Source organism: Symphalangus syndactylus, chromosome 8, assembly GCF_028878055.3.
Source record: "Symphalangus syndactylus isolate Jambi chromosome 8, NHGRI_mSymSyn1-v2.1_pri, whole genome shotgun sequence".
NCBI lineage: Eukaryota > Metazoa > Chordata > Mammalia > Primates > Hylobatidae > Symphalangus > Symphalangus syndactylus.
In genome coordinates this window covers 59725765-59745527 of record NC_072430.2, presented here as the reverse complement: position 1 = coordinate 59745527, position 19763 = coordinate 59725765, and the positions used below count along the sequence as shown (strand labels likewise).

The following is a 19763-nucleotide window of genomic DNA, read 5'->3' as shown; positions in this document are numbered from 1 at the left end:
TCTTTTATTTCACTGAGCAGTGGTTTGTAGTTCTTCTTGAAGAGGTCATTCACATCCCTTGTAAGTTGGATTCCTAGATATTTTATTCCCTTTGAAGCAATTGTGAATGGGAGTTCACTCATGATTTGGCTCTCTGTTTGTCTTTATTGGTGTATAAGAATGCTTGTGATTTTTCACATTGATTTTGTATCCTGAGACTTTGCTGAAGTTACTTATCAGCTTAAGGATATTTTGGGCTGAGACGATGGGGTTTTCTAGATATACAATCATGTCATCTGCAAACAGGGACAATTTGACTTCCTGTTTTCCTATTGAATACCCTTTATTTCCTTCTCCTGCCTGATTGCCCCGGCCAGAACTTCCAACACTATGTTGAATAGGAGTGGTGAAAGAGGGCATCCCTGTCTTGTGCCAGTTTTCAAAGGGAATGCTTCCAGTTTTTGCCCATTCAGTATGATAATGGCTACGGGTTTGTCATAGACAGCTCTTATTATTTTGAGATATGTCCCATCAATACCTAATTTATTGAGAGTTTTTAGCATGAAGCGTTGTTGAATTTTGTCAAAGGCCTTTTCTGCATCTATTGGGATAATCATGTGGTTTTTGCCGTTGGTTCTGTTTATACGCTGGATTACGTTTATTGATTTGTGTATGTTGAACCAGCCTTGCATCCCAGGGATGAAGCCCACTTGATCATGGTGGATAAACTTTTTGATGTGCTGCTGGATTTCTGTTTGGTTTTTAAAATTACTTTAATCTCTTTGTTAAATTTCTCTAATAAATTTCTGGATTGCTTTCCTGCATTATCTTGAAGATCACTGAGTTTTGTTAAATGTTCTATTTTAATTCTTGGTCAAAGAGCTCATATATCACCAACTTGTTAAGGTCAGTCACTGGTTCCTTGCTTTGTCCATTTGGGTAGGTCATGGTTCCGTGTTTGCTGTTGTATCTTGTGGATGCACATCTACGTCTTTGCATTGACAAATTAGTTATTTATTCTAGCCTTCTCTTTCTGGCTTCTTTTGGTTTTTATTGGACATGTTTGCCTAGAGATTCTTTGTAATTTATCTGTTAAATCTGTTAAATTTCTTTCTTTTCTTTTTTGTTTTTTGTTTTTCCAGGCTGATGCCTCTTTTTTTGGTACTAGATGACATTTTAAGCCCAGGTTTGATTGGCTTTAGTAACTGGAACACTGACAATCTCAAATTGGGGAGGTCCCAAGGGGGATAACCCAGCAGTATGGGAAGGCTGACTAGGGATTTGTGCCTCGGGGACCTGTGGCGTGAACCTCCTTATAGCATGGAGCTGCTGAACAGCCACTCTGATTTGGTATATCCTTTGGCTGATTACAGAGCAAAGTTTCCAGGGCTGGAAATGGTAGTCTCACTTCTCCTTTCTCTCTCGGGCTGTCCTCAGGGATATTTCTCCCTTCTAGAACTCATGGAACTTCCTGTAGGTTGAGGAAGGATTAGGTCTCCTGCCAGGAAATCCAAGCTGGTGGAAGAGTTGATTGTCAACCTCAGTCTCACTTTTTTGCAGTGTAGAAACCATGAGTTGGAGGAAAATTTTCCATGTGCTCAGTACAAGGCAGATTGCAGTGTGAGGCACTGTGGATATGGAAGTCCAATTCTCTTACCATCCGTTTGTTTTTTTTTTTTTTTTTTTTTCACTTCTCTGTGGCCCCAGGAACTGTCTCATCCTCATATTTGAGTTCTGGGATATTGCTGGTGCTGATCTCAGTGCTTTTGGCTTTCTGTGGGTGCGGAAAGTAAAACCAGCTTGCTCCTTGGCTGCCATTTTGGAACCAGAAGTCTCTCATAAGATTTTCACTAATTAGGCCAGGTATAGTGGCTCACACTTGTAATCCCAGCACTTTAGGTGGCTGAGGCAGGCGGATCACTTGAGGTAAGGAGTTCAAGATCAGCCTGGTGAACATTGTGAAATCCCGTCTCTACTAAAAATACAAAAATTAGCCTAGCGTGTTGGTGGCCAACTGTAATCCCAGCTACCTGGGATGCTGAGGCAGGAGAATCGCTTGAACCTGGGAGGTGGAGGTTGCAGTGAGCTGAGATCATGCCACTGCACTCCAGCCAGGGTGAAACAGCAAGACTCCATCTCAAAAAAAAAAAAAAAAAAAAGATTTTGACTGTCAGTAGATACCAGAAATTATATTAAGACTTCTTGACAAAATAACTAAATGACTATGATATATTCTATAATTAGAACATAAACTGTCATTTTAATGGATCAGGAATAGACTTTTTTCATTAAATAAATATTCTAGTTAACATTTGGCTCTCACTTGGAAGAGCAGGATTGCAAGTTTTCTAAGAATCATAGTCAATTCAAATATACCAATTCCAAAACCATATTGAACAGTAGTTTTCCTCGGTTCAGAAGAAATTTTAGAACATGTAGACTCACGGCCTCACCATTATAGATGTGGACTTTTATATTGCTGGAGACATAAAGAGAGGGGATAAAAATGAAAAGGAGATACAGATATGTCAGAGAAGCCCTTGGAAAACTGAGAGTTAAGCAATAAAAATCAACACAATTAGTAAGATTATGTAATAAAAATGGTGTCTAGGCCAGGAGTAGAAAAAGCCTCAAAATTCAGCTTAAATATAACCAATCATGTTAACATTTCTAGGAGAAGAAATCTATCACTTAGAAGAGAGTGATCAACATGAAACAGAAAACACTGCAGTGTCTGTTCAGCACTGCTCAGATCATATGTAGAGGTTATTGAAGAAAAGGGCAAACTTTCAGATGAAAGAGGATTTTTCTGGTGATAGTTGACAGTAATAGAATTATTAAAAAGAAAAATTTAAAGCTTAAAAATTACAAGTCAAACAATTACCTCATGCTCTCACTTATATGTAGGAACTAAAAAAGTTGAACTCATAGAAGCAGAGAGTAGACTAACAGTAGTTGCCAGAGGCTGGAATAGGGGTGGGAGTGGGGATTAGGGAGATGGTCAAAGGATACAAAATTTCAGTCAGGTACAAGGAATAATTCTAAGAGATCTATGGAAAAACATGATGACTATAGTTAATAACAATGGATTCTATTCTTGAAAATTTCTGAGAGTAGATTTTAAGTGTTCTTGCCACAATAAAGATAAGTATGTGAGGTAAAACATATGTTAATTACCCGGATTCAGCTATTCCACAGTGTATACATATTTCAAAATAACATGTTGTCTACTATATTCATAGATATAGTCAACTTAAGCAATATATGGGAGTTTAAAAATAACATGTTGTATACTATATTCATAGATATAGTCCCATTTAAACAATAAATGGGAGTTTAAAAATTACATTATAATTGGATTTTATAGGAGGCTTTATGAAAGAATATGAAAACTGGAAATATTTTGATATTAATATGGGTTAATGCAAATAAAAATACAACAAGGTGGAAATTTTAGCTATATGTTCCCAGATAGATTACATAGCCAATAGGATAGAGAAGATGGAGAGTACCTTGTTTCTGCATTCTTGGGATTTTAGGAGTGGAAGAGCCAAGGACACTGAAGGAAATAATGCAGAGGTCTTAGTTTCAGTGCATCACTTATCTAGGTCAATGTAACACCTAATTATATCCGAACAAGAATTATATTTAAGGGAAGTAATCAGGGTATCATGTATACTTGGACTGTTTTGGTCATAACCAGTGTCTAGAAATCAAGTGTTGGCAACTCTATGATGTCTACTTGTTAATATCTTTTGCTCAGGGGAAGTTCAAACTAGGATTTGGTAGGATACATTCTTCTAGTGGACTTTGTAATTGGCTTGGCATGGGAGCAATCGTACCAGTCATTCTTGATTCTTCTCTTCACTACTTGCTATTGTTCAGCAGAATAAGTCCATCCCCACAAGGGAGTGGAAGTTGAAATGGAAATTAAAAATAGAAGTGAAGAGTTTGAATCATACATCTGATTCTCATTGCTTTAATTTCAGGTTAACCAAGCAACCTTTTCATTAATGTTCAGCTTCCCAGGGAGATTTGGCTTTTAGGGAAAGATTGTACTAGTCTTACTAATGTGAGCATGTTAGTACACATGACAGTTCGAGTTATGATTATTGATGAATTCGTTTTATGTTTGTAGCATAGTGGTCATTAATCTAGTGACTTTCACATTTTAGCAGGCTTTCAGATCACCTACATTATCTGAGTGTGTGCTTGGTTAATACCAAGCAAGTCTTGTTAAAACCAGATTGCTGGACTTTATCCCTAGAAATTCTGCTTCACTAGGTCTGGGATGAAGCTGAAGAATTTGCATTTATACCAAATTCCCAGATGCTGCTGATGCTGCTGATTAAGGAACCACAATTTGAGAATCACTGGGGTAGTTTTTAAAACATTGACAAGACTTAGTTTCTGGCCCCACAGTGCAGGCGACCAGATCCAAAACATTGGTAACTTCTCCTGGGTAGATGCCATCTTATAAATGTTCCTGATAGCTAGTTAACTAGCCTGTCCCTGGACACGGTTCTGTCTTGGGGAATATCTTCTAACCATTGGCGAGAGTTGAGTTATTTATATTATCAATAAGCCAGATCTATCCTGATCTTATTAATATCAGAAACTGTTTAATAAATTCCAGATTTTCACCTTTATTACTTGCTGTTTTATGTCATAAGAGTAGGCAGTCCTACTACTTTCTAAAAAATACAATCTAGCTTCTTTCTGCAAGTTAATTACAATGTCTAAAATTACAAGTGGTCTTTTCCAAAATAATGCCTTTCTTTCCACTTGAATTCTCATCAGTCTTTTGACTTTCCAGCATTCAAAGCAGATGCTATCACTTCTGCATCAATAAGAGCGGGTATCAAATGAAAGTTCCTTGCCCGTTTCAACCCACTTATTTTTCCAGCTCTTCACAGAGTTTTCCAATTGGTTGCAATTCTAAAATGCTGTCCTTGTCTCTATTTCTTCCCTCTCCTTGCTGGCAGTTATTGCTTGCCTGAAATAAGCAATACTCAGTATATTTTGTCTTGACTGACAGAATCTGACTGAATAATTGTCTCTTTCCAAAGCTGGTTTGTCCTCCCAAATCTCTTTCACTGTTCTCTATCCCTTTGCTGTGGTCTGAATGTCTGTGTTGTTGCGAAATTTATATGTTAAAATTTTAACCCCCAAGGTGATGGTATTAAGAGGTGGGCCTTCTGAGAGATGATAAGGTCATGAGCGCCCACTCTCATCAATGTGATTAGCGCTCTTTTAAGAGACTTGAAGGAACTTATTCACCCCTTCTGTCACGTGAGGCCACATCCAGAAGGTGCCTTCCAAGAGCCAGGAAACAGGTCCTCAACAGACACCAAATCTCCCAGCTCCTTGATCTGGGATTTCCCAGCCTCCAGAACTGTGAGAAATAAATGTTTGCTTTTTGAAGCCACCCAGTCCAAGCTATTTTGTTATAGAAGCCTAAATGGACTAAGGACGTCCTCCAAGCAAGTGATTCTTAACCTGTTAGAGTGGTGCTGTCCAATAGAAATATAATTTAAGCCACAAATGCAAGCCACTTATATATTAATTAAAAATTTTCTAGTAGTTACGTTAAAAGCTAAAAAGAAACATGTTAAAATGATTTTATAATACATTTTATTTAACCCAATATATCCCAAACATTCTAATTTCAGTATGTAATAAATATGGAGCTATTAATGCCAAGCCTTCACATTTTGGTGTGTTTGACACAGCACATCTTAATTTGTACTCGCCACATTTCAATGGCCACGTGTGGCTAGTGGCTTACATGTAGGACAGTGTGGTTTTAGAGCCTCTGCATTCTCAGAATTTCTTCCTCCAGAGTAAAGCAGTGAAGTTCACAGTATTTGATAAACTCTGTAAGGGGGTTCTTGGGACAGCCCCTGAAGCTCATTCTTGGAGCTCTGGTAAAGATTTCTTGCTCTTAAGATCCCTCAAGCTCCAAAAGGATACGATGCTCCTGTCTTCAGCAAACAACAATAAAGTAGCCTTTGCTTTTGTGGAACACACGTGGAGCATCCTGGCCAATGAGAGCATTGAAGCGTGATGCTTCTCCTCCTGCCTCTGGGGTCTCAGTGCTAGCACCCCAACACGGTCGCCCCTTACACTCTCCCTGTTCTTACTTCACCTACAATTGCTACAGATGTGGAGGAAAAAAGAAAAAAAAAAGAATAAAAATAATTAGAACGAATAGAGACTTCTTGTTCTAGCCTACCAGATTAACCAGCATGGCCTGTGCTAGGTGTTCTTTGTATTTGTGACAGGGGTTTATGGATAAGTAAGAAAGAGGATTTGTACTTAAATATCAGAAATATTCTAATGCTTGGCAAGTTATACTGTTCATGCTTTTATCTCTTACATTGTCCTTCTCCAAATCATTTGTCCTCTGGTGAATCTTGACAAAGCGCCTGCACAAAATTAACAGGCAAGCAAAGCCTGGATGAGCAAAATTGATTTGCCTATAATCTGTTTGTGAAGAGATCAGGATGTGGTTGAAGTGATTTTAATTTCAGAGCCCAAGTCGCTAGTCTGTCTTTTCGTCAGGCAATTAGTTCCACTGACTGGGCAAGAATGCCATGATGCAAAGTGCCCAGAGGAACCAGGCAGATGGAAAAGGCATATCCTTTTTTTGTTCCTTGGAGCATTCCTCGTGCCAGGCCTCTTTTGTCTCTCTCATTTATTTTGGGTAAAATTCCCTGCTTGACACTAGGCTCTCTGACTTTGCTGGGCCACAGGGCTGTGAAATAAGTGACCGAAAGGACAGGCCTGAGGGCCACATCTGTAGGTGAAAGTTCTAGATGAGGACCTCGAGGGAGGTGAGCAGTAGAGGAAATTCTGACAGCAGTTACTACTTCTGGCCTGTCCAGCTGTGCATTGAGATCTTCACACACGGTATTTCATTTTATTTCTTTCAACAATCCCAAATGATACTAATATTCTCATTTTGCTGCTAATGAAAGTGAGGGGCAGAGAGACGTTAGTCATTTGCCAAAGTTCCATCTCTAAGAAGTGCAGAGTCAAGGTTGAAGCATGGTGCTCTTCGTCCCTGGACTGTGCTGGCCACTCTGGAACCTACAGAAGCCATTGTAGACTTTGGGAAAGGAAAGTGTGTGGATAAAGAGGCAGGACAACTGTAACCTTAATACGGTGCTGCCACCCACTCAGGCAGGGTCTTTGTCTTCCTCCCTTAATTATTCTTCATACCTGACTGAATGTGGCTCATCTAAGGCACAACATAAGCACATGGGAGGCACAGCCGTATTTGACCAGTGACTGACATACATTATCCTGTCTGATTCTCGTAATGACCATGAGCAGTAACAAGGAAAGGTATTATTATCTTCATTTATGACTACTTTACCTGAATCAAAGGGACTATCTCACATTCCCAAAGCTGATTTAAATAAATTTCTGAGTTGTTTTAATTGTCAGGGTGACAGCTTACCTATAAAGGTTGCAGCTCTTGGAGGCAGGGATCATTTCCTATATACTTTTGTATCCCACTCCACAGCACAGAGAACATTTCTATGAGCACAGAAAGTTCTATCAGACAGTGCTACTCTAGAGGCCAGCAAGGGCCAATCAGTAACAGTTTAACACACTACCCTACTTCAAAGCCAGAGGTTAGAAGTTAATAATTTTTGAATGAATAAATGAATGAATAGCATAATGGAAGTGTCTTCTTAATATAGACTGAGCTAATTACGGTGATCACTCATAGGCCGAATTAGTGCTTTCCAGGGGAGCTGACTCAATTTTTCAAAATGAATCATCAAAAAGAGCAAAACAACTCATTTCTTAAAGATGTCAAAGTGCAATTTTAAATGTCATATTAAGTAATGGCAAGATGCTACAGTGGGTTAGTAGTGATTACTACTATTTAACAGCCATTTAAAAACAAGGCAAGCGTAATGTTTGCACCAATATGGCATTTAAATAGTCAAAACCAATAGTCAAAACTACTCTACTTTGATAATGAATTAATTTGTAATTACTAATAACATATTTCATTTACTTTATAGCATTTTTCATGAAGCTTGAACTGTATCATTGTTATTATTTTAGTTAATATCATATTATCTATCTATGCCAGGAGACTGGCATTGCCTTTTAAAAAATGACAGAGAAATCAAAGGCCTGACACATTAAGGTTTTCATTTACCACGATGCCCAGCCAGTGATATTCTGTGATATTCTGAGTTGTCTTTTCTTACCTTGTGATTGTCTCAGCAACACTTCTAGGTACACTCGAAGAAAAGCAAATAGCAAAGCAGATGCCACAAAGGCTAGGCTTCTTGCACTAGATTTCCCACAGAGTGCAGAATATCTTAACTTGCTAGATGCTCTACCCAGCCTCTAAGGGAAGAAGTTTATCAGTTCAGCATATTGGTGTTTTGTGGAAACACGAGAAAGGCTGTGACACATCTAGTTCCTTTCAGTCCCTCCTTTAGCCAGTCTCATCTATAAGAATGCCTGTCCTTAACTAAGACTAAGCTAATACAGTTTGGGTGGGGGGCCATATCTCCAGTGTAAAGCCACCCATTCATTCGTTTACCACATGTCTATAAGTGCTAGGCACTGGGGACACAATGATGAATGCCACACAGTCCCTGCTGTCAAGCAGCTCATGGTCTACTGGTAACTCAGACCAGTAGCTCAACAACCACCATGGAGGGCGATCAGCACTCAGTGGGGGTAAGCAGAGACTGCCAAGGAAGCCACGTTGTGGGAGATAAGCGTGGGAGATAAGAAAGGACTTCCCAGAAAAATAGCAATAAATAATGTCATGAAGCCTAGATAAAGGTTTTCCAGGTGATGACAGGGGGAGAGAGAAAGAACGAGAAAGAGAATGTGGCTTGATTGAGCCTGTGGGGAGAAGTATAGTGTCATCGAAGGATAGAGATTTCAGGAGGCCACAAAGGGTAGTGAGGTAGAATGAGGCTCTAGAGCTGTGCTGTCCGATATAGTAGCCAATAGCCATATTTGGCTACTTATTTATTTTAGAGGTACGGTCTTGTCCTGTTGCCTGGACAACTTGGCTGGAATTCAATGCCACAATCATAGCTCACTGCAGTCTCGAGCTTCTGGCCTCAAGTGATCCTCCTGCCATGGCTTCCCAAAGCACTGGAATTACCAGTGTGAGCCACTGTGCCTGGCTGTGCATTTGGCTATTTAAGAGAATGAAAATTAAATACAAATAGAAATGCAGTTCCTCAATTGTACTAGCCACATTGAAACTGCTCCATAGCCACTTGTTGCTACTATATTGGACCACACAGATATGAAATATTTCCATAATCACAGAGAGTTCTACTGGACATTGCTGCTCTAGAGGCTGGCAGGGGCCAGTCAATGAGGAGCTTTGAATGACATGCCAAGGTGTTTGGACCTTATCCTGAGGATAATAAGATGCCCCTGAAGCATTTGATATAAGGGAGTAGAATGATTAAATCTATGTGTTTAGAAAAGCTACTCTATAGGTCAGATTAGAGAGAGGCAAGGCTAGGAATTAGAGATATCAGTGAAGAAAGTATTGGATTAAGCAGAGCAAAAGATGATGGGGTCCTTGTATGGGTAGAATAGGAGAGAAGTATATGGACTCAAGAAATTTTAAGAAATAGAATCAATAGGACATATTAAACAATATGGAACAATATCTAAACAGATGTGGAGGATGAGAAGGCAGAGGTGAGGTTGATCCCTGGCTTAGGCAGCTAGTGAATAATGGTATTATTAACATAGACAGGGAACAAGGCAGATGAACGGAACAGGTCTGGGGAGGAGTGATGATAAATTCAACTTTGTTTTTGCTATATTTGAGGTATACAAGGAGGCATCCAAGGGAGCTGCAGAAGACATCTGAATAGTCAGAGCTAAAGCTCAAAGGACAAATCTAGGCTGGAGATTAGGATTTTGATGTCATCACCATATGGATGACAGTTGAAGCCATGGGAGTGGAGGAGCTTCCCAAGGGAGAGAGAGTGTGGAATGAGATGCTAAGAAGGCCAAGGTCTAAACTCAGAGAACCTGATGGTGATAAGGTCAGCCTAGGAAGAAAAGCCAAGGTTAAGCGACCAGGGAGGTAGAAATAGAACCAAAAGAAAATAGTGGGATTCAAGCAAAGAGAGAGTATTTAGGAAAAAGGAGTGGTCATCGTGTCAAATGTGTCAGAGGGCACAATAAGATAAGGGTTGAAAGAAATCAGTATGATTTTGCAAGAGAGAGGTTGATCATTGGGGGAAAGCACTTCCAGAGAATTGATGAGGGCAGAAGGTGCATTGCAGTGGGTTGAAGAATGAACGGGAGTTGAAGAAGTGACAGCAAATATAAACAACTCTTTCAGGATAGCTCATTCCTGTCCATATCCACTGTGCCATTTTCAAATGTCTACCTCGTAGTAAAGATATTTGTAAACTATCTTATCCTCCAAACCACTCTAAGCTCATTAAAAGTACAGATGGGGATTCCATATTTTTATGCCTCATTGTTTCTAATGTGGGTTTTACATTTAGAAAATGCTCTGTTTAAATGTTTAATACATTTCCAGCTTTTAAGTGTGTATCATTTTCACGTGTTATTCTCTTAGACAACTTTTTTTTGATTGAGTAGGAAGAACTCAGTTTCAGTTGAGAAAAAGATAAGTCCATAATTTAATCGACTCTTATAGTTTCAGGAAATTTTGTGAGTTGGGGGAGGGGGAATTTAAAAAAATCAGAAAACAGAACAAGGACAAATGTGTTTTAATAAAAAAATCTATTATGATTATTTACACCAATTCCTTGATAAGCATATAAATGTAAACTTTTATTGTTGGCATTATTTCACATATGATTTATCCAAATTCAGAGTTAATACTGTCATTTGAGTGTACAGGTAGTGAGAAAATTTTGTTATATTCACAGAATATACATACACGTGCATTCAAAATATGTCCCTCTCTAAGCCAGTGGTATAGACACTGTCCCATTGGCTCTGCCTCTGCCTCGCAGGTGTACGCTGGGATCAGTCACATCATCCACATGCTCCTCACTCTTCTTTTCCTTCAGGCTGTTGATGAACCTCAGGGTGATTTCATCCCATTCTTCAGGCAGCAGCATCAGCAGAAACCCAATGCAGATGATGATGGTAGCAGCCAGGCGGACAACATTGAATATCACCTCCTGCTTTAGGAGATCCACAGCTAGGAAAGAAAAATCAAGTCAGTCATTGCCTATGCCTGTTTCTAAGCTTTGAAAACAAGTCAGCAAAGTCCATGTTACTTCTAGAGATTTCCAAGAGTCTTCTTTATTCTTCCAAGTTAGTGTTTCCTTTTTCCATATTGCTAGGTTTGCTTTCCATTGCCTGTCTCTAAGTCATGCTTATCCTTCAAGGCTTAGCTCAAATTCCATGTAATCTGACTTACTTACCTCCCCAGTTTTATCTCAGTACTTTTCCTCTGTACCCCTTTACCCTTCTCCAGTTTCACTGGACCATTAGAGATTTTTCAAATGAGCCAAACTTGTTAGTGTCTAAGACTTGTGCAGGCTGTTCTTTTTACAAATTTAACTGAGATGAAATTCATGTAACATAAAATTAACCATTTTAAAGTGGACTTAGTGGCACTTAGTATATTCACAATATTATGCAGCCACCACCTCTCTGTGGTCCCCAGATATCTCCATCACTTCAAAATAAGAGTCCATACCCATTAACTCCTCAGCTTCTTATCCCAACTCCCCAGCCCTTAGCAACCACCAATCTGCTTTTTTTGCCCCTATAGATTTGCCTATTCTAGTTATTTTATATAAATGGAGTCACATTCTCTGTGTCCTTTTGTGACTGGCTTCTTTCACTTAGCAAAGTATTTTTGAGGTCCATCCATGTTGTAGCACGTGTCAGCACCTCATTCCTTCTTATGGCTGAATAATATTTCATTGCATCATAATTTGGTTATTCATTCGACTGCTGATGGACATTTAGGCTTCTCTACCTTTTTGCTATTGTGCATAGGGCTACTATGAACATTTGTGTATGAGGATATTTTTAATCTCTGTTTTCACTTTTTTGGGGTATACATTCAGGAGTGGAGTTGTTGGTCACACATGTACTGTTCTTTTTAGCACGAGCTGCCCTTCACTCCTTGTATCTCACTTCATCCAGCTAAACCTCTCCTTAGATCTCTCCCCTTAGGCTTCTTGCAGGAAGACTTTTGGATGCTCCTCCTATGCGCCCTCGCAGCATTCAGCACATACCTCTATTAAAGCAATTCTATGTTGCAATTACTCAATTTTTTTTCCTTTTGTCTCTCTCTCAATGCTACATGGTCCTGAGGACAGGGACTGTGCCTTATTCAGGACCTGTCACTAGTGTTAGGACAGTTCCTGGTGTACACTAATTGCTCAGAAATTATTTGTCAGATGAATGAATGAACTTCCTTGACAACTCCACTCTGATATTGCTTTCCTCTGAATATCTTACAGCCACTGGAGTCTGTCTCACACAATTTGGCATATAATAATAAATTATTTTGTAGAGTTCCAAGTTGTTTCACGTAGGTTGGCCTTCTTTTACACATTCAGTCATAAGCGTTTTAAGAGAATAATAATGTATTTTTTTTTCTTTTTTGCAGCCCTGATCACATGATAAATGTTCAATACACATTTGCTGATTGTCATGGAGGACAGAAAGGTGGCTACTCAAGACTCGAAATTATAAAATTTTAAAGGTAAAAGGACTGTGCAATCATCCAGATAATCCATTTGCATTACTTGTTTCACTGGCAGGTTTCTCTAGAAATATCCTGGAAAAATAGCTTCTCTTGTCTCTGAGGTGAGTAAAATTGCTTTTTCCTTGTATCTATTCCAGTGGGCCACCTGCTCTGCTCCAGGAGAGCCTTCTGCCGCTCCCCATAGATTGTCTGAGGAGAAGCCAACCCCATGTACATCCTCTACACTTTCATTAGTGATGGTTACTTGAAAGTCCTATGCTGGGATGCCTTTTGTTTCCATAGGACTTCCTCTAAAAATACCACAAAATTAGGTTGTCAGGGAGATTACATGAAACCCAAATGATACATTTGGTATTTAATTCTAAAAGCACAACCAAGTAAAAACAGTGTTTTTTAGCTGCAAATTTTAAATCTGCTGCATAGTTATTCTGTTGTCTGCCACCTTCATGATATTTAAAAACATCTTCCCAGGCAAGGAACATAATTCACAATTTCTAGAAGGAACAACTCAGGACACAGAATAAACACAAGCAAGAGACTTGTAGTGGCCAGGATCTGCACATGTCACATGATACCTGTACCTGCATTTCCAGGAACGCTGAGCACTGTCCCAATGGAGATTAGGATTGGGTATGTCAGCACCACCCCAACATTCACCAGGATGTTGAAGGCTGTAAAATAGCAGAGGAAATACAAGATGAAGGAGAAATAATATGCTGGACTTTTTTCTTCTTATAGTAAATGAATCAATGTCTTTGCTACATGTGCCTTTTAAACTGTCTATACCTTTGATCCTCTAATTTTGGAGATGGATGCATGTGTATTCTACCTGAATAAGTCATTTTCTTCTTTCCTCCTCTGCCACTCTGTTTGCCTGAATCTTGCCAATAGGCTGGCAAAATGTATATGGAGCAAATACAAAGAGGTAAAATAATTGATTCACAGCACTGCTTATTAGCACTATAGAGGTAGGTTGGGGCCAGCCAGAGGTTAAAAGCAGGTGATTGATTGAAGATGGTGCCTCATCTCTTTAATGCTGTGCTATTTTGTGCCACATTCATGGACATTAAATGGCTCTGGTGTTACTGCATAAAGGAAGGTCTATCCAATGATAGCCTATGCTGTTTTATGCCCTCTCTCTGGAGGTCAGCATCATGTGGGCAAACAAGGGTGGGTTTAACGTAATTCACTGAATTCCAGAGACTGTCTCCACATCCTGATTTGTGTACAGATAATCTGAGGGCAGATCCACAGAACCAACTGAAGGTGTAGCTTCATGCTCTTCAATGAACACCTTTTGGACCCTTTGGTTAAATATAAAATTAGTTAAAATAATCATTTATCCACTTTAAAACTTACCAAAAACACGTTTTCAAAAAGAAAAAAAAATTATAAATTACAAAGCATTATTCTAATAGAGTCCACTCAAATGTTTGTTTCAGGGGATAGAGAGATGAGTGTTAACAATTGTAAAAGGTCCTCAATTTAGAGATCTCCATGACAATGAGGCAAGCATGTTGCCTATATCTCTGTAGAACCAAAAAAAGTTCTAGAACCATTCCAATTAGGATGATGTATGTTCTTCTATCGTCATCTGTAATTCCCGCTTTAAGCCCACTGGGTCACTTGTGCTTGGTAGTTAGAAACAGTGAGTTTGACTTTTACAAGACTTGGGCTCCTTTATATTGTTCATACAACAGTGGCAAGCAAGGCAGAGGGTCTTCCTAAGCTAATAACTGCTCCTCATTCCTGACAAAGCTGCAACATAAATGAATATTCCAGCGCTTTGACACTCTCCTCAGACTCAGGGAGTCCAACATGGCAAATTCTTACAAATCAGGAATTTATTAAATACAGCACAGGCTCTGCTGAACTCCATAGTATGGGGCCTAGCCTGAGTTTAAGTGCAATTCAGACACGCTAGGTGAAAGGATGAGGCTGACTTGCATTTGGGCTAACGCATTTCCTGAAAGATAGGTCAACCTGAGAGGAGTGAGGCAAAGTAAACGTAAGCAAACAAGAAACCATAGCCACAGGAGATGTGGGGTAGTTCAGGGTGCAGATTGGTACGTATCTCTCAGACCTGTGTCTCAGCCTTGCCTCAGCCAGATCATGTCTGATTTCTATGGAGAAGAGAGGGATGGCAATACACACTTAGGAATAGGAGCACTGAAGACTGTAAGATCCCGGGGTGTGTAACAGGCTGGAGGGAGGCTATCTCCTCGATTGTCACAGCACAACTTTGGCACAGTGAGCTCTGCAGTGCACTGGGGTGGACCTGGTGGAGCAGCTGCAGTGCTGCTTGGCACTGTACCCAGTGGAGTGTGGAGCTCATACTGCTTGGTGGCGAATGCCAGTGTTCAGCTAGCACAGGTGGCGTCCAGCCTCTGCAGGCTTGCTTAGGAGCATGTATTGGATACGCCAAGGAGTATATGGTGGTGGAGGGCTACTTTGCAGGAAGGTGGAAATCATGTGTGCAATGAGGAGGCTAAAGGCCGTCAAAATTTTAGTTAGGATTTTTCCCATTTATGTTGTTTTTGGCCAGAAAATAATCTAGGTGCTTTTAATGAGGATGGTTTGGTCTTATGGAAATATCGCTATTGATTTCTACTCAACTTAGCAGAGGTTAAGAGAGGTGCTAACCATATACTTTTGGCGTTGAAAAGTAGAACTCAAGGGACCAACAATTAATGCTTGATCCTTCTCTTGAGTGTTTTCTGCCGAAGACCTCCCCTGAGTCTGAGGGGCTGAGCCAGCATAGAAAAAGATGACCCAATCAATACTCTTGCAGGGATGAAAATAAGAACATTTTGCTCCCAGGAATTGCAGTGCTGCTACTATTTCAAATTATATCACCTCAGTAAAGAAGGTCAGTTGAGGGTTGATGGATGTTCTGCAGGTTGAGCATTGTGGGAAAATGTGGAGTGGGCAGAGGGAGTTGACCTCTGAGTAGCACGTGGAAATAGGAGCAGCATGAAAAGGATTTGATTCTGAGTAAACAGCCACCAAGTCATTGGGTTGTTGCTGTTTTTTGACTGCTTGGTGAGAGAAGAGCAGCCTTGTTATTTTTCAGGCTCCTCTCACATCAAGTGACAACAGCAGCACAGCTTAAAAGTCAGATCCCAGAGTTCAGGTAAAGCAGCCAGCCTCAGAGTTATAGGAAGCTGGCAATGAAGACATTACAAGGACTCCAGGTGACTTTTTCTTGGCCATTAACTAGGCACTGTCTACTCAGCCAGGATCACCAAGCCCAGTGCCTGCTGCTGTCTCTCTACTGGCAACGTCTTCCTATCACAAATCCATCCTCCATTCTCAGCCAGAGTGAGCTGTTTCATATACAGATATGAGCCTATCACCAACCTGCTTAAAGATTATTAAGTGGACTTTAAATCCAAACACCCCAAAATGGCTTCCCAGGCTCCTCCCAATCTGCTTCCCTCTTAAATAGCATCCCCCTCCCTCCCTCCTTCCCTCCCTCCCTTCCTCCCTTCCTTCCTTCCGAACTCAGTGCTCCCACCAGCTTGAACCACTCTGAGTTCTTTGAATGCACCATCTACTCCCTAACCTCTGCCCAACACACCATGGCACATATGGAACATTATAACATGATACAGTGCATTAGAAAGAACAAATGAGGCTGAAGAAGAAGAATGGATTCAAGGCCAGTGGTATACAGAGAGGCCTGGGCTTCCAGTGCACACCTTAACTCATGGGAGGCATACTAGTTGGACAGCTTGAACCTAATCAACCAGTAGCTTGCAAAGAACCTTCTAAACATGACCAACGATATTGAACAACGTTAAGTTTGGGAACTAGAGCACAGAGTTACCCAAGGAAATAATCTTATGATGATAATCTAACCAGCCAAATAAAGATTGACTGATATAGGGAATGGAAGGCAAAACCCGAGGCCACTTACCCAGCCACAGCCCTGCCATCCCACAGAGACAGCCCCACGGCAGAGCTGCAAAAGAGGACCAGTGCTCCACCTTGGTGAAATACAAGATGACTGGGGTGAAGGAGATGAAGATCAAATTGAAGAAACCCAAGGTGGAGACAAAGTGTGCGGCTTCCCCAAAGTTGGCACTTCCGAGAAACATTTTAAACAAGACCTGGAATGAGAAAGAAACTCTACAGCCACACAGAGACTTAGCCAGAGCAGAAAGGTAAGTCTTATTGTTCTACACTGTGAGCTAACTGGCCCAGAGTTTATTCTCTGTTTCTTCTTGCCCTGAAATCTTCACAGCACTAGATGGGCTGTTGAGATAAGGAATTAAGATACTCTATAGCCTTCATGTGAAATAGCAAATGTCATCAAATGAGTTTCTTATGGTGCTGAAGCTGCTGGCACTGTGCATCGTGTTTAGTGCCACCATCAGTGACGGGTATCGGGCGAATGATAAATAAGAGTCCAGACAAGCCCAGAAAAATCTTCTAGGATTGACAGGCCATTAATCCTTACCTTAAAGCATGGGATTTGTTTTATCCTTATTTTGATAGATACTGAAAACTAAATTGGACAGAGATACCCTGTCATTATGTTGTTGAGAGAAATAATATTTATGCCTTGGATTTATAAGCAGTTTTCTCTGTGAGCTCAAAATGACTTCACAAATATGGTGCTTGTTCCCCAGATTTAAAAAGTTTTTATATATTATAAACCTGTGTGCAGATGAAGATGGCAAGGAGAAGCAAATGGCTAACATAAAATCACATAACAGGTTACGGAGAAAGCCAGGGGTATAGTCCCTATTTCTTAGCTTCTTAAGCCCACCACTCCCTATACTAATCCTGTAATGACACAAAGTGAAGCAGATCTCTTCTGCCTGGAATTATATTATGCTGCAGATATGATTTGGTGCATGTCAGCAAATATTACCACTCTCAGAATGAATGCATTGTGTGACCTGGTCAGGGGAAATCCCTCTGTAAGAGAGCCATTCTGGTCATATAGCAGTCCCAGGTACTGCTTCTAATTTCAACTGAACTAATTATTTTTTTCTGTTGAAAGACTTAATCAAAAGAATTTGAGCACGTGGTAGTTTTTGGTCACATCAGACATCTTGGTGGATCTCAGTTGGGGAGCAAGTTAGACAGTAATGGCCATTGAGTGAACATTTGTCAAGCCTGTCACACAGAATCAATGGGCCAAGAAATGTCCATATAGAAATAGACTTCATGCCCTCTGAGACACAGCGTTGGTTAATAATCAGAACAGGCTTCCAGGAGGCACGAAAGGGGTATTATCTGCCTTTCAGAGAGTGTTTTCTCATTGAAACACCAAGAGAGGTGAAATTGGAACAGTTCTTTAATACATCCAGAAAGCTGACTTTTAAAAGTAGAGCTTTGGGGCGGAGAGTTCTGTTGATGTCTGTTAGGTCCGCTTGGTGCAGAGCTGAGTTCAATTCCTGGGTATCCTTGTTAACTTTCTGTCTCGTTGATCTGTCTAATGTTGACAGTGGGGTGTTAAAGTCTCCCATTATTATTGTGTGGGAGTCTAGGTCTCTTTGTAGGTCACTCAGGACTTGCTTTATGAATCTGGGTAGAGCTTTGGGGAATAACCTTTTAGATCTGCTCTCTTAGTTCTCACTTCTGAAGTCAGGTGCAATGACTCTGAATAAAATTTTCTTTGATGACAGGGAACTCCAGTGGAGAAAAAAATGGTGGGTACATACAGCAGACTTAGAGCATCCATCGGAGGGAAAAAGAGGTTCTTCATTTTGCTAGTAACACGAGCTCCTGTGGCATGGGGTTAATATGTGCCAAACAGCTCTCTAATGACAGCTTATTTCTAACACCTCTTTTGAGTTAAAATAATGACCACAGATAATTAAATTAAAAAACATAGGGAGAGAAGATGCCTTTCTAATGTTCCTGCTATAACTGCCTGATACATGAGGGATTAGGGCATAGCACATGGGCTAAGAAGTCGGCTAGTCCAGAGTTTAAGTCTTGGTGCTATCACTATTTGGCTGTATGATTGGGGCAAGTTATTTAATCTTTCAAAGCCTCAGTTTCCTCATCTGGAAAGTGGAAATAAGTATTTATGCCTCATAAGGTTGTATTAACACGGGCAAAATTTTCAAGCAGTTACCTATCACATAAGAAGTACTTAATTTACTTACTATTATTTCAACACATCTATTTTCTTTCTAATCAATGTTTTCATCGTACTTTCTTACTTTAGTACTCAAGTCTAAGTTATGAGTGACAGTGGCTTACAAAAGAAAGTGCACAACATACCTTATATAATGCAGATGTAGAGGCTGAGCCCACTGCAAATGCCACTCCTATGATGGAATCAGCGTGGAAATTATCTGCATACGCCATCATGACGATGCCGGTAATTGCCATTATTGCAGCAACTATCTGTCAAATAGGATGCAAAGAAATAGAAAAGCGATGCCTCTGTATCCTAGAGTAGGCAATTCAAGACTTCATGACAGCTACTAAGTACTTACTTAAACCTAATTACCTTTTGTACATCACTTTTTAAACGTAGGAAGGCTCAGTATTAGGAATAAATCAATATGTTCATGAGATATCCAGGCACAGAATATAAAAGCTGTTCACATTCTAATTAAAGACTAGTAATTTTATTATTTTTACTTTTTTAGGACTAATAATTTTAATTTTTTAGCTCAAGCTTTCTAGAGATTAACAGTTGTACTGGTAAAATAAATTTAATAGGAAGTTACTTCTAAGCGTTTTCATCCCTTCTGTATTTCATCTATTCTTTTTCCTCCAATTCAGCATACATTTCAATCAGCTCCTTGGCTCAATGTATGTTTCTGAAGATCTCCATCTAATCAGGACCTGATTAGAGAAGCATGATATTGATACAGCTAGAGGCAAAATTTAGGCCAATGGGAAAAAAGAAAGAAAATAAATTCTCATAGAGATTTATAGAGGAGCAAGCTGAGTCTGCACTGTCACTTGAAATGTCAAATGGAATCCAGTACTTCCTTTTGTTCACATGAAAATTAATTTACTTTTTCAGAAAAACCACTGAAAGATAATTTCATTGAATTATTCTAGAGCGTTAACTGCATAAAGT

At 39.9% G+C, this 19763-nt stretch overlaps 1 protein-coding gene and 1 long non-coding RNA gene across 6 annotated transcripts in view; one reads left to right on the top strand and one right to left on the bottom strand.

The window, feature by feature from the left end:
- Nucleotides 1-10722: 10722 nt before the first annotated feature.
- SLC35F4 (solute carrier family 35 member F4) overlaps nt 10723-19763 on the bottom strand; it is a 308259-nt gene continuing 299218 nt past the window's right edge. For 3 of the 4 annotated variants that reach the window (XM_055289256.1, XM_055289257.1, XM_055289258.2), the window contains exons 5-8: nt 18950-19075; nt 16626-16818; nt 13288-13377; nt 10723-11179 (exon numbers count right to left, since the gene is read on the bottom strand). In XM_055289256.1, the coding sequence (XP_055145231.1) occupies nt 10938-11179; nt 13288-13377; nt 16626-16818; nt 18950-19075 (651 nt within the window). In that variant the 3' untranslated portion in view covers nt 10723-10937. The remainder of the gene's footprint in view (nt 11180-13287; nt 13378-16625; nt 16819-18949; nt 19076-19763) is intronic. The other variant, XM_055289259.2, reaches the window with a different exon arrangement.
- Nucleotides 14322-16872, top strand: LOC134737448 (uncharacterized). Of its 2 annotated transcripts, XR_010122351.1 has the most exons (4): nt 14322-14354; nt 15498-15575; nt 15927-16504; nt 16652-16872. It is a non-coding gene; the product is annotated as an uncharacterized lncRNA (long non-coding RNA). The 2 variants fall into 2 exon arrangements; XR_010122352.1 differs by having other exon boundaries at nt 15927-16872.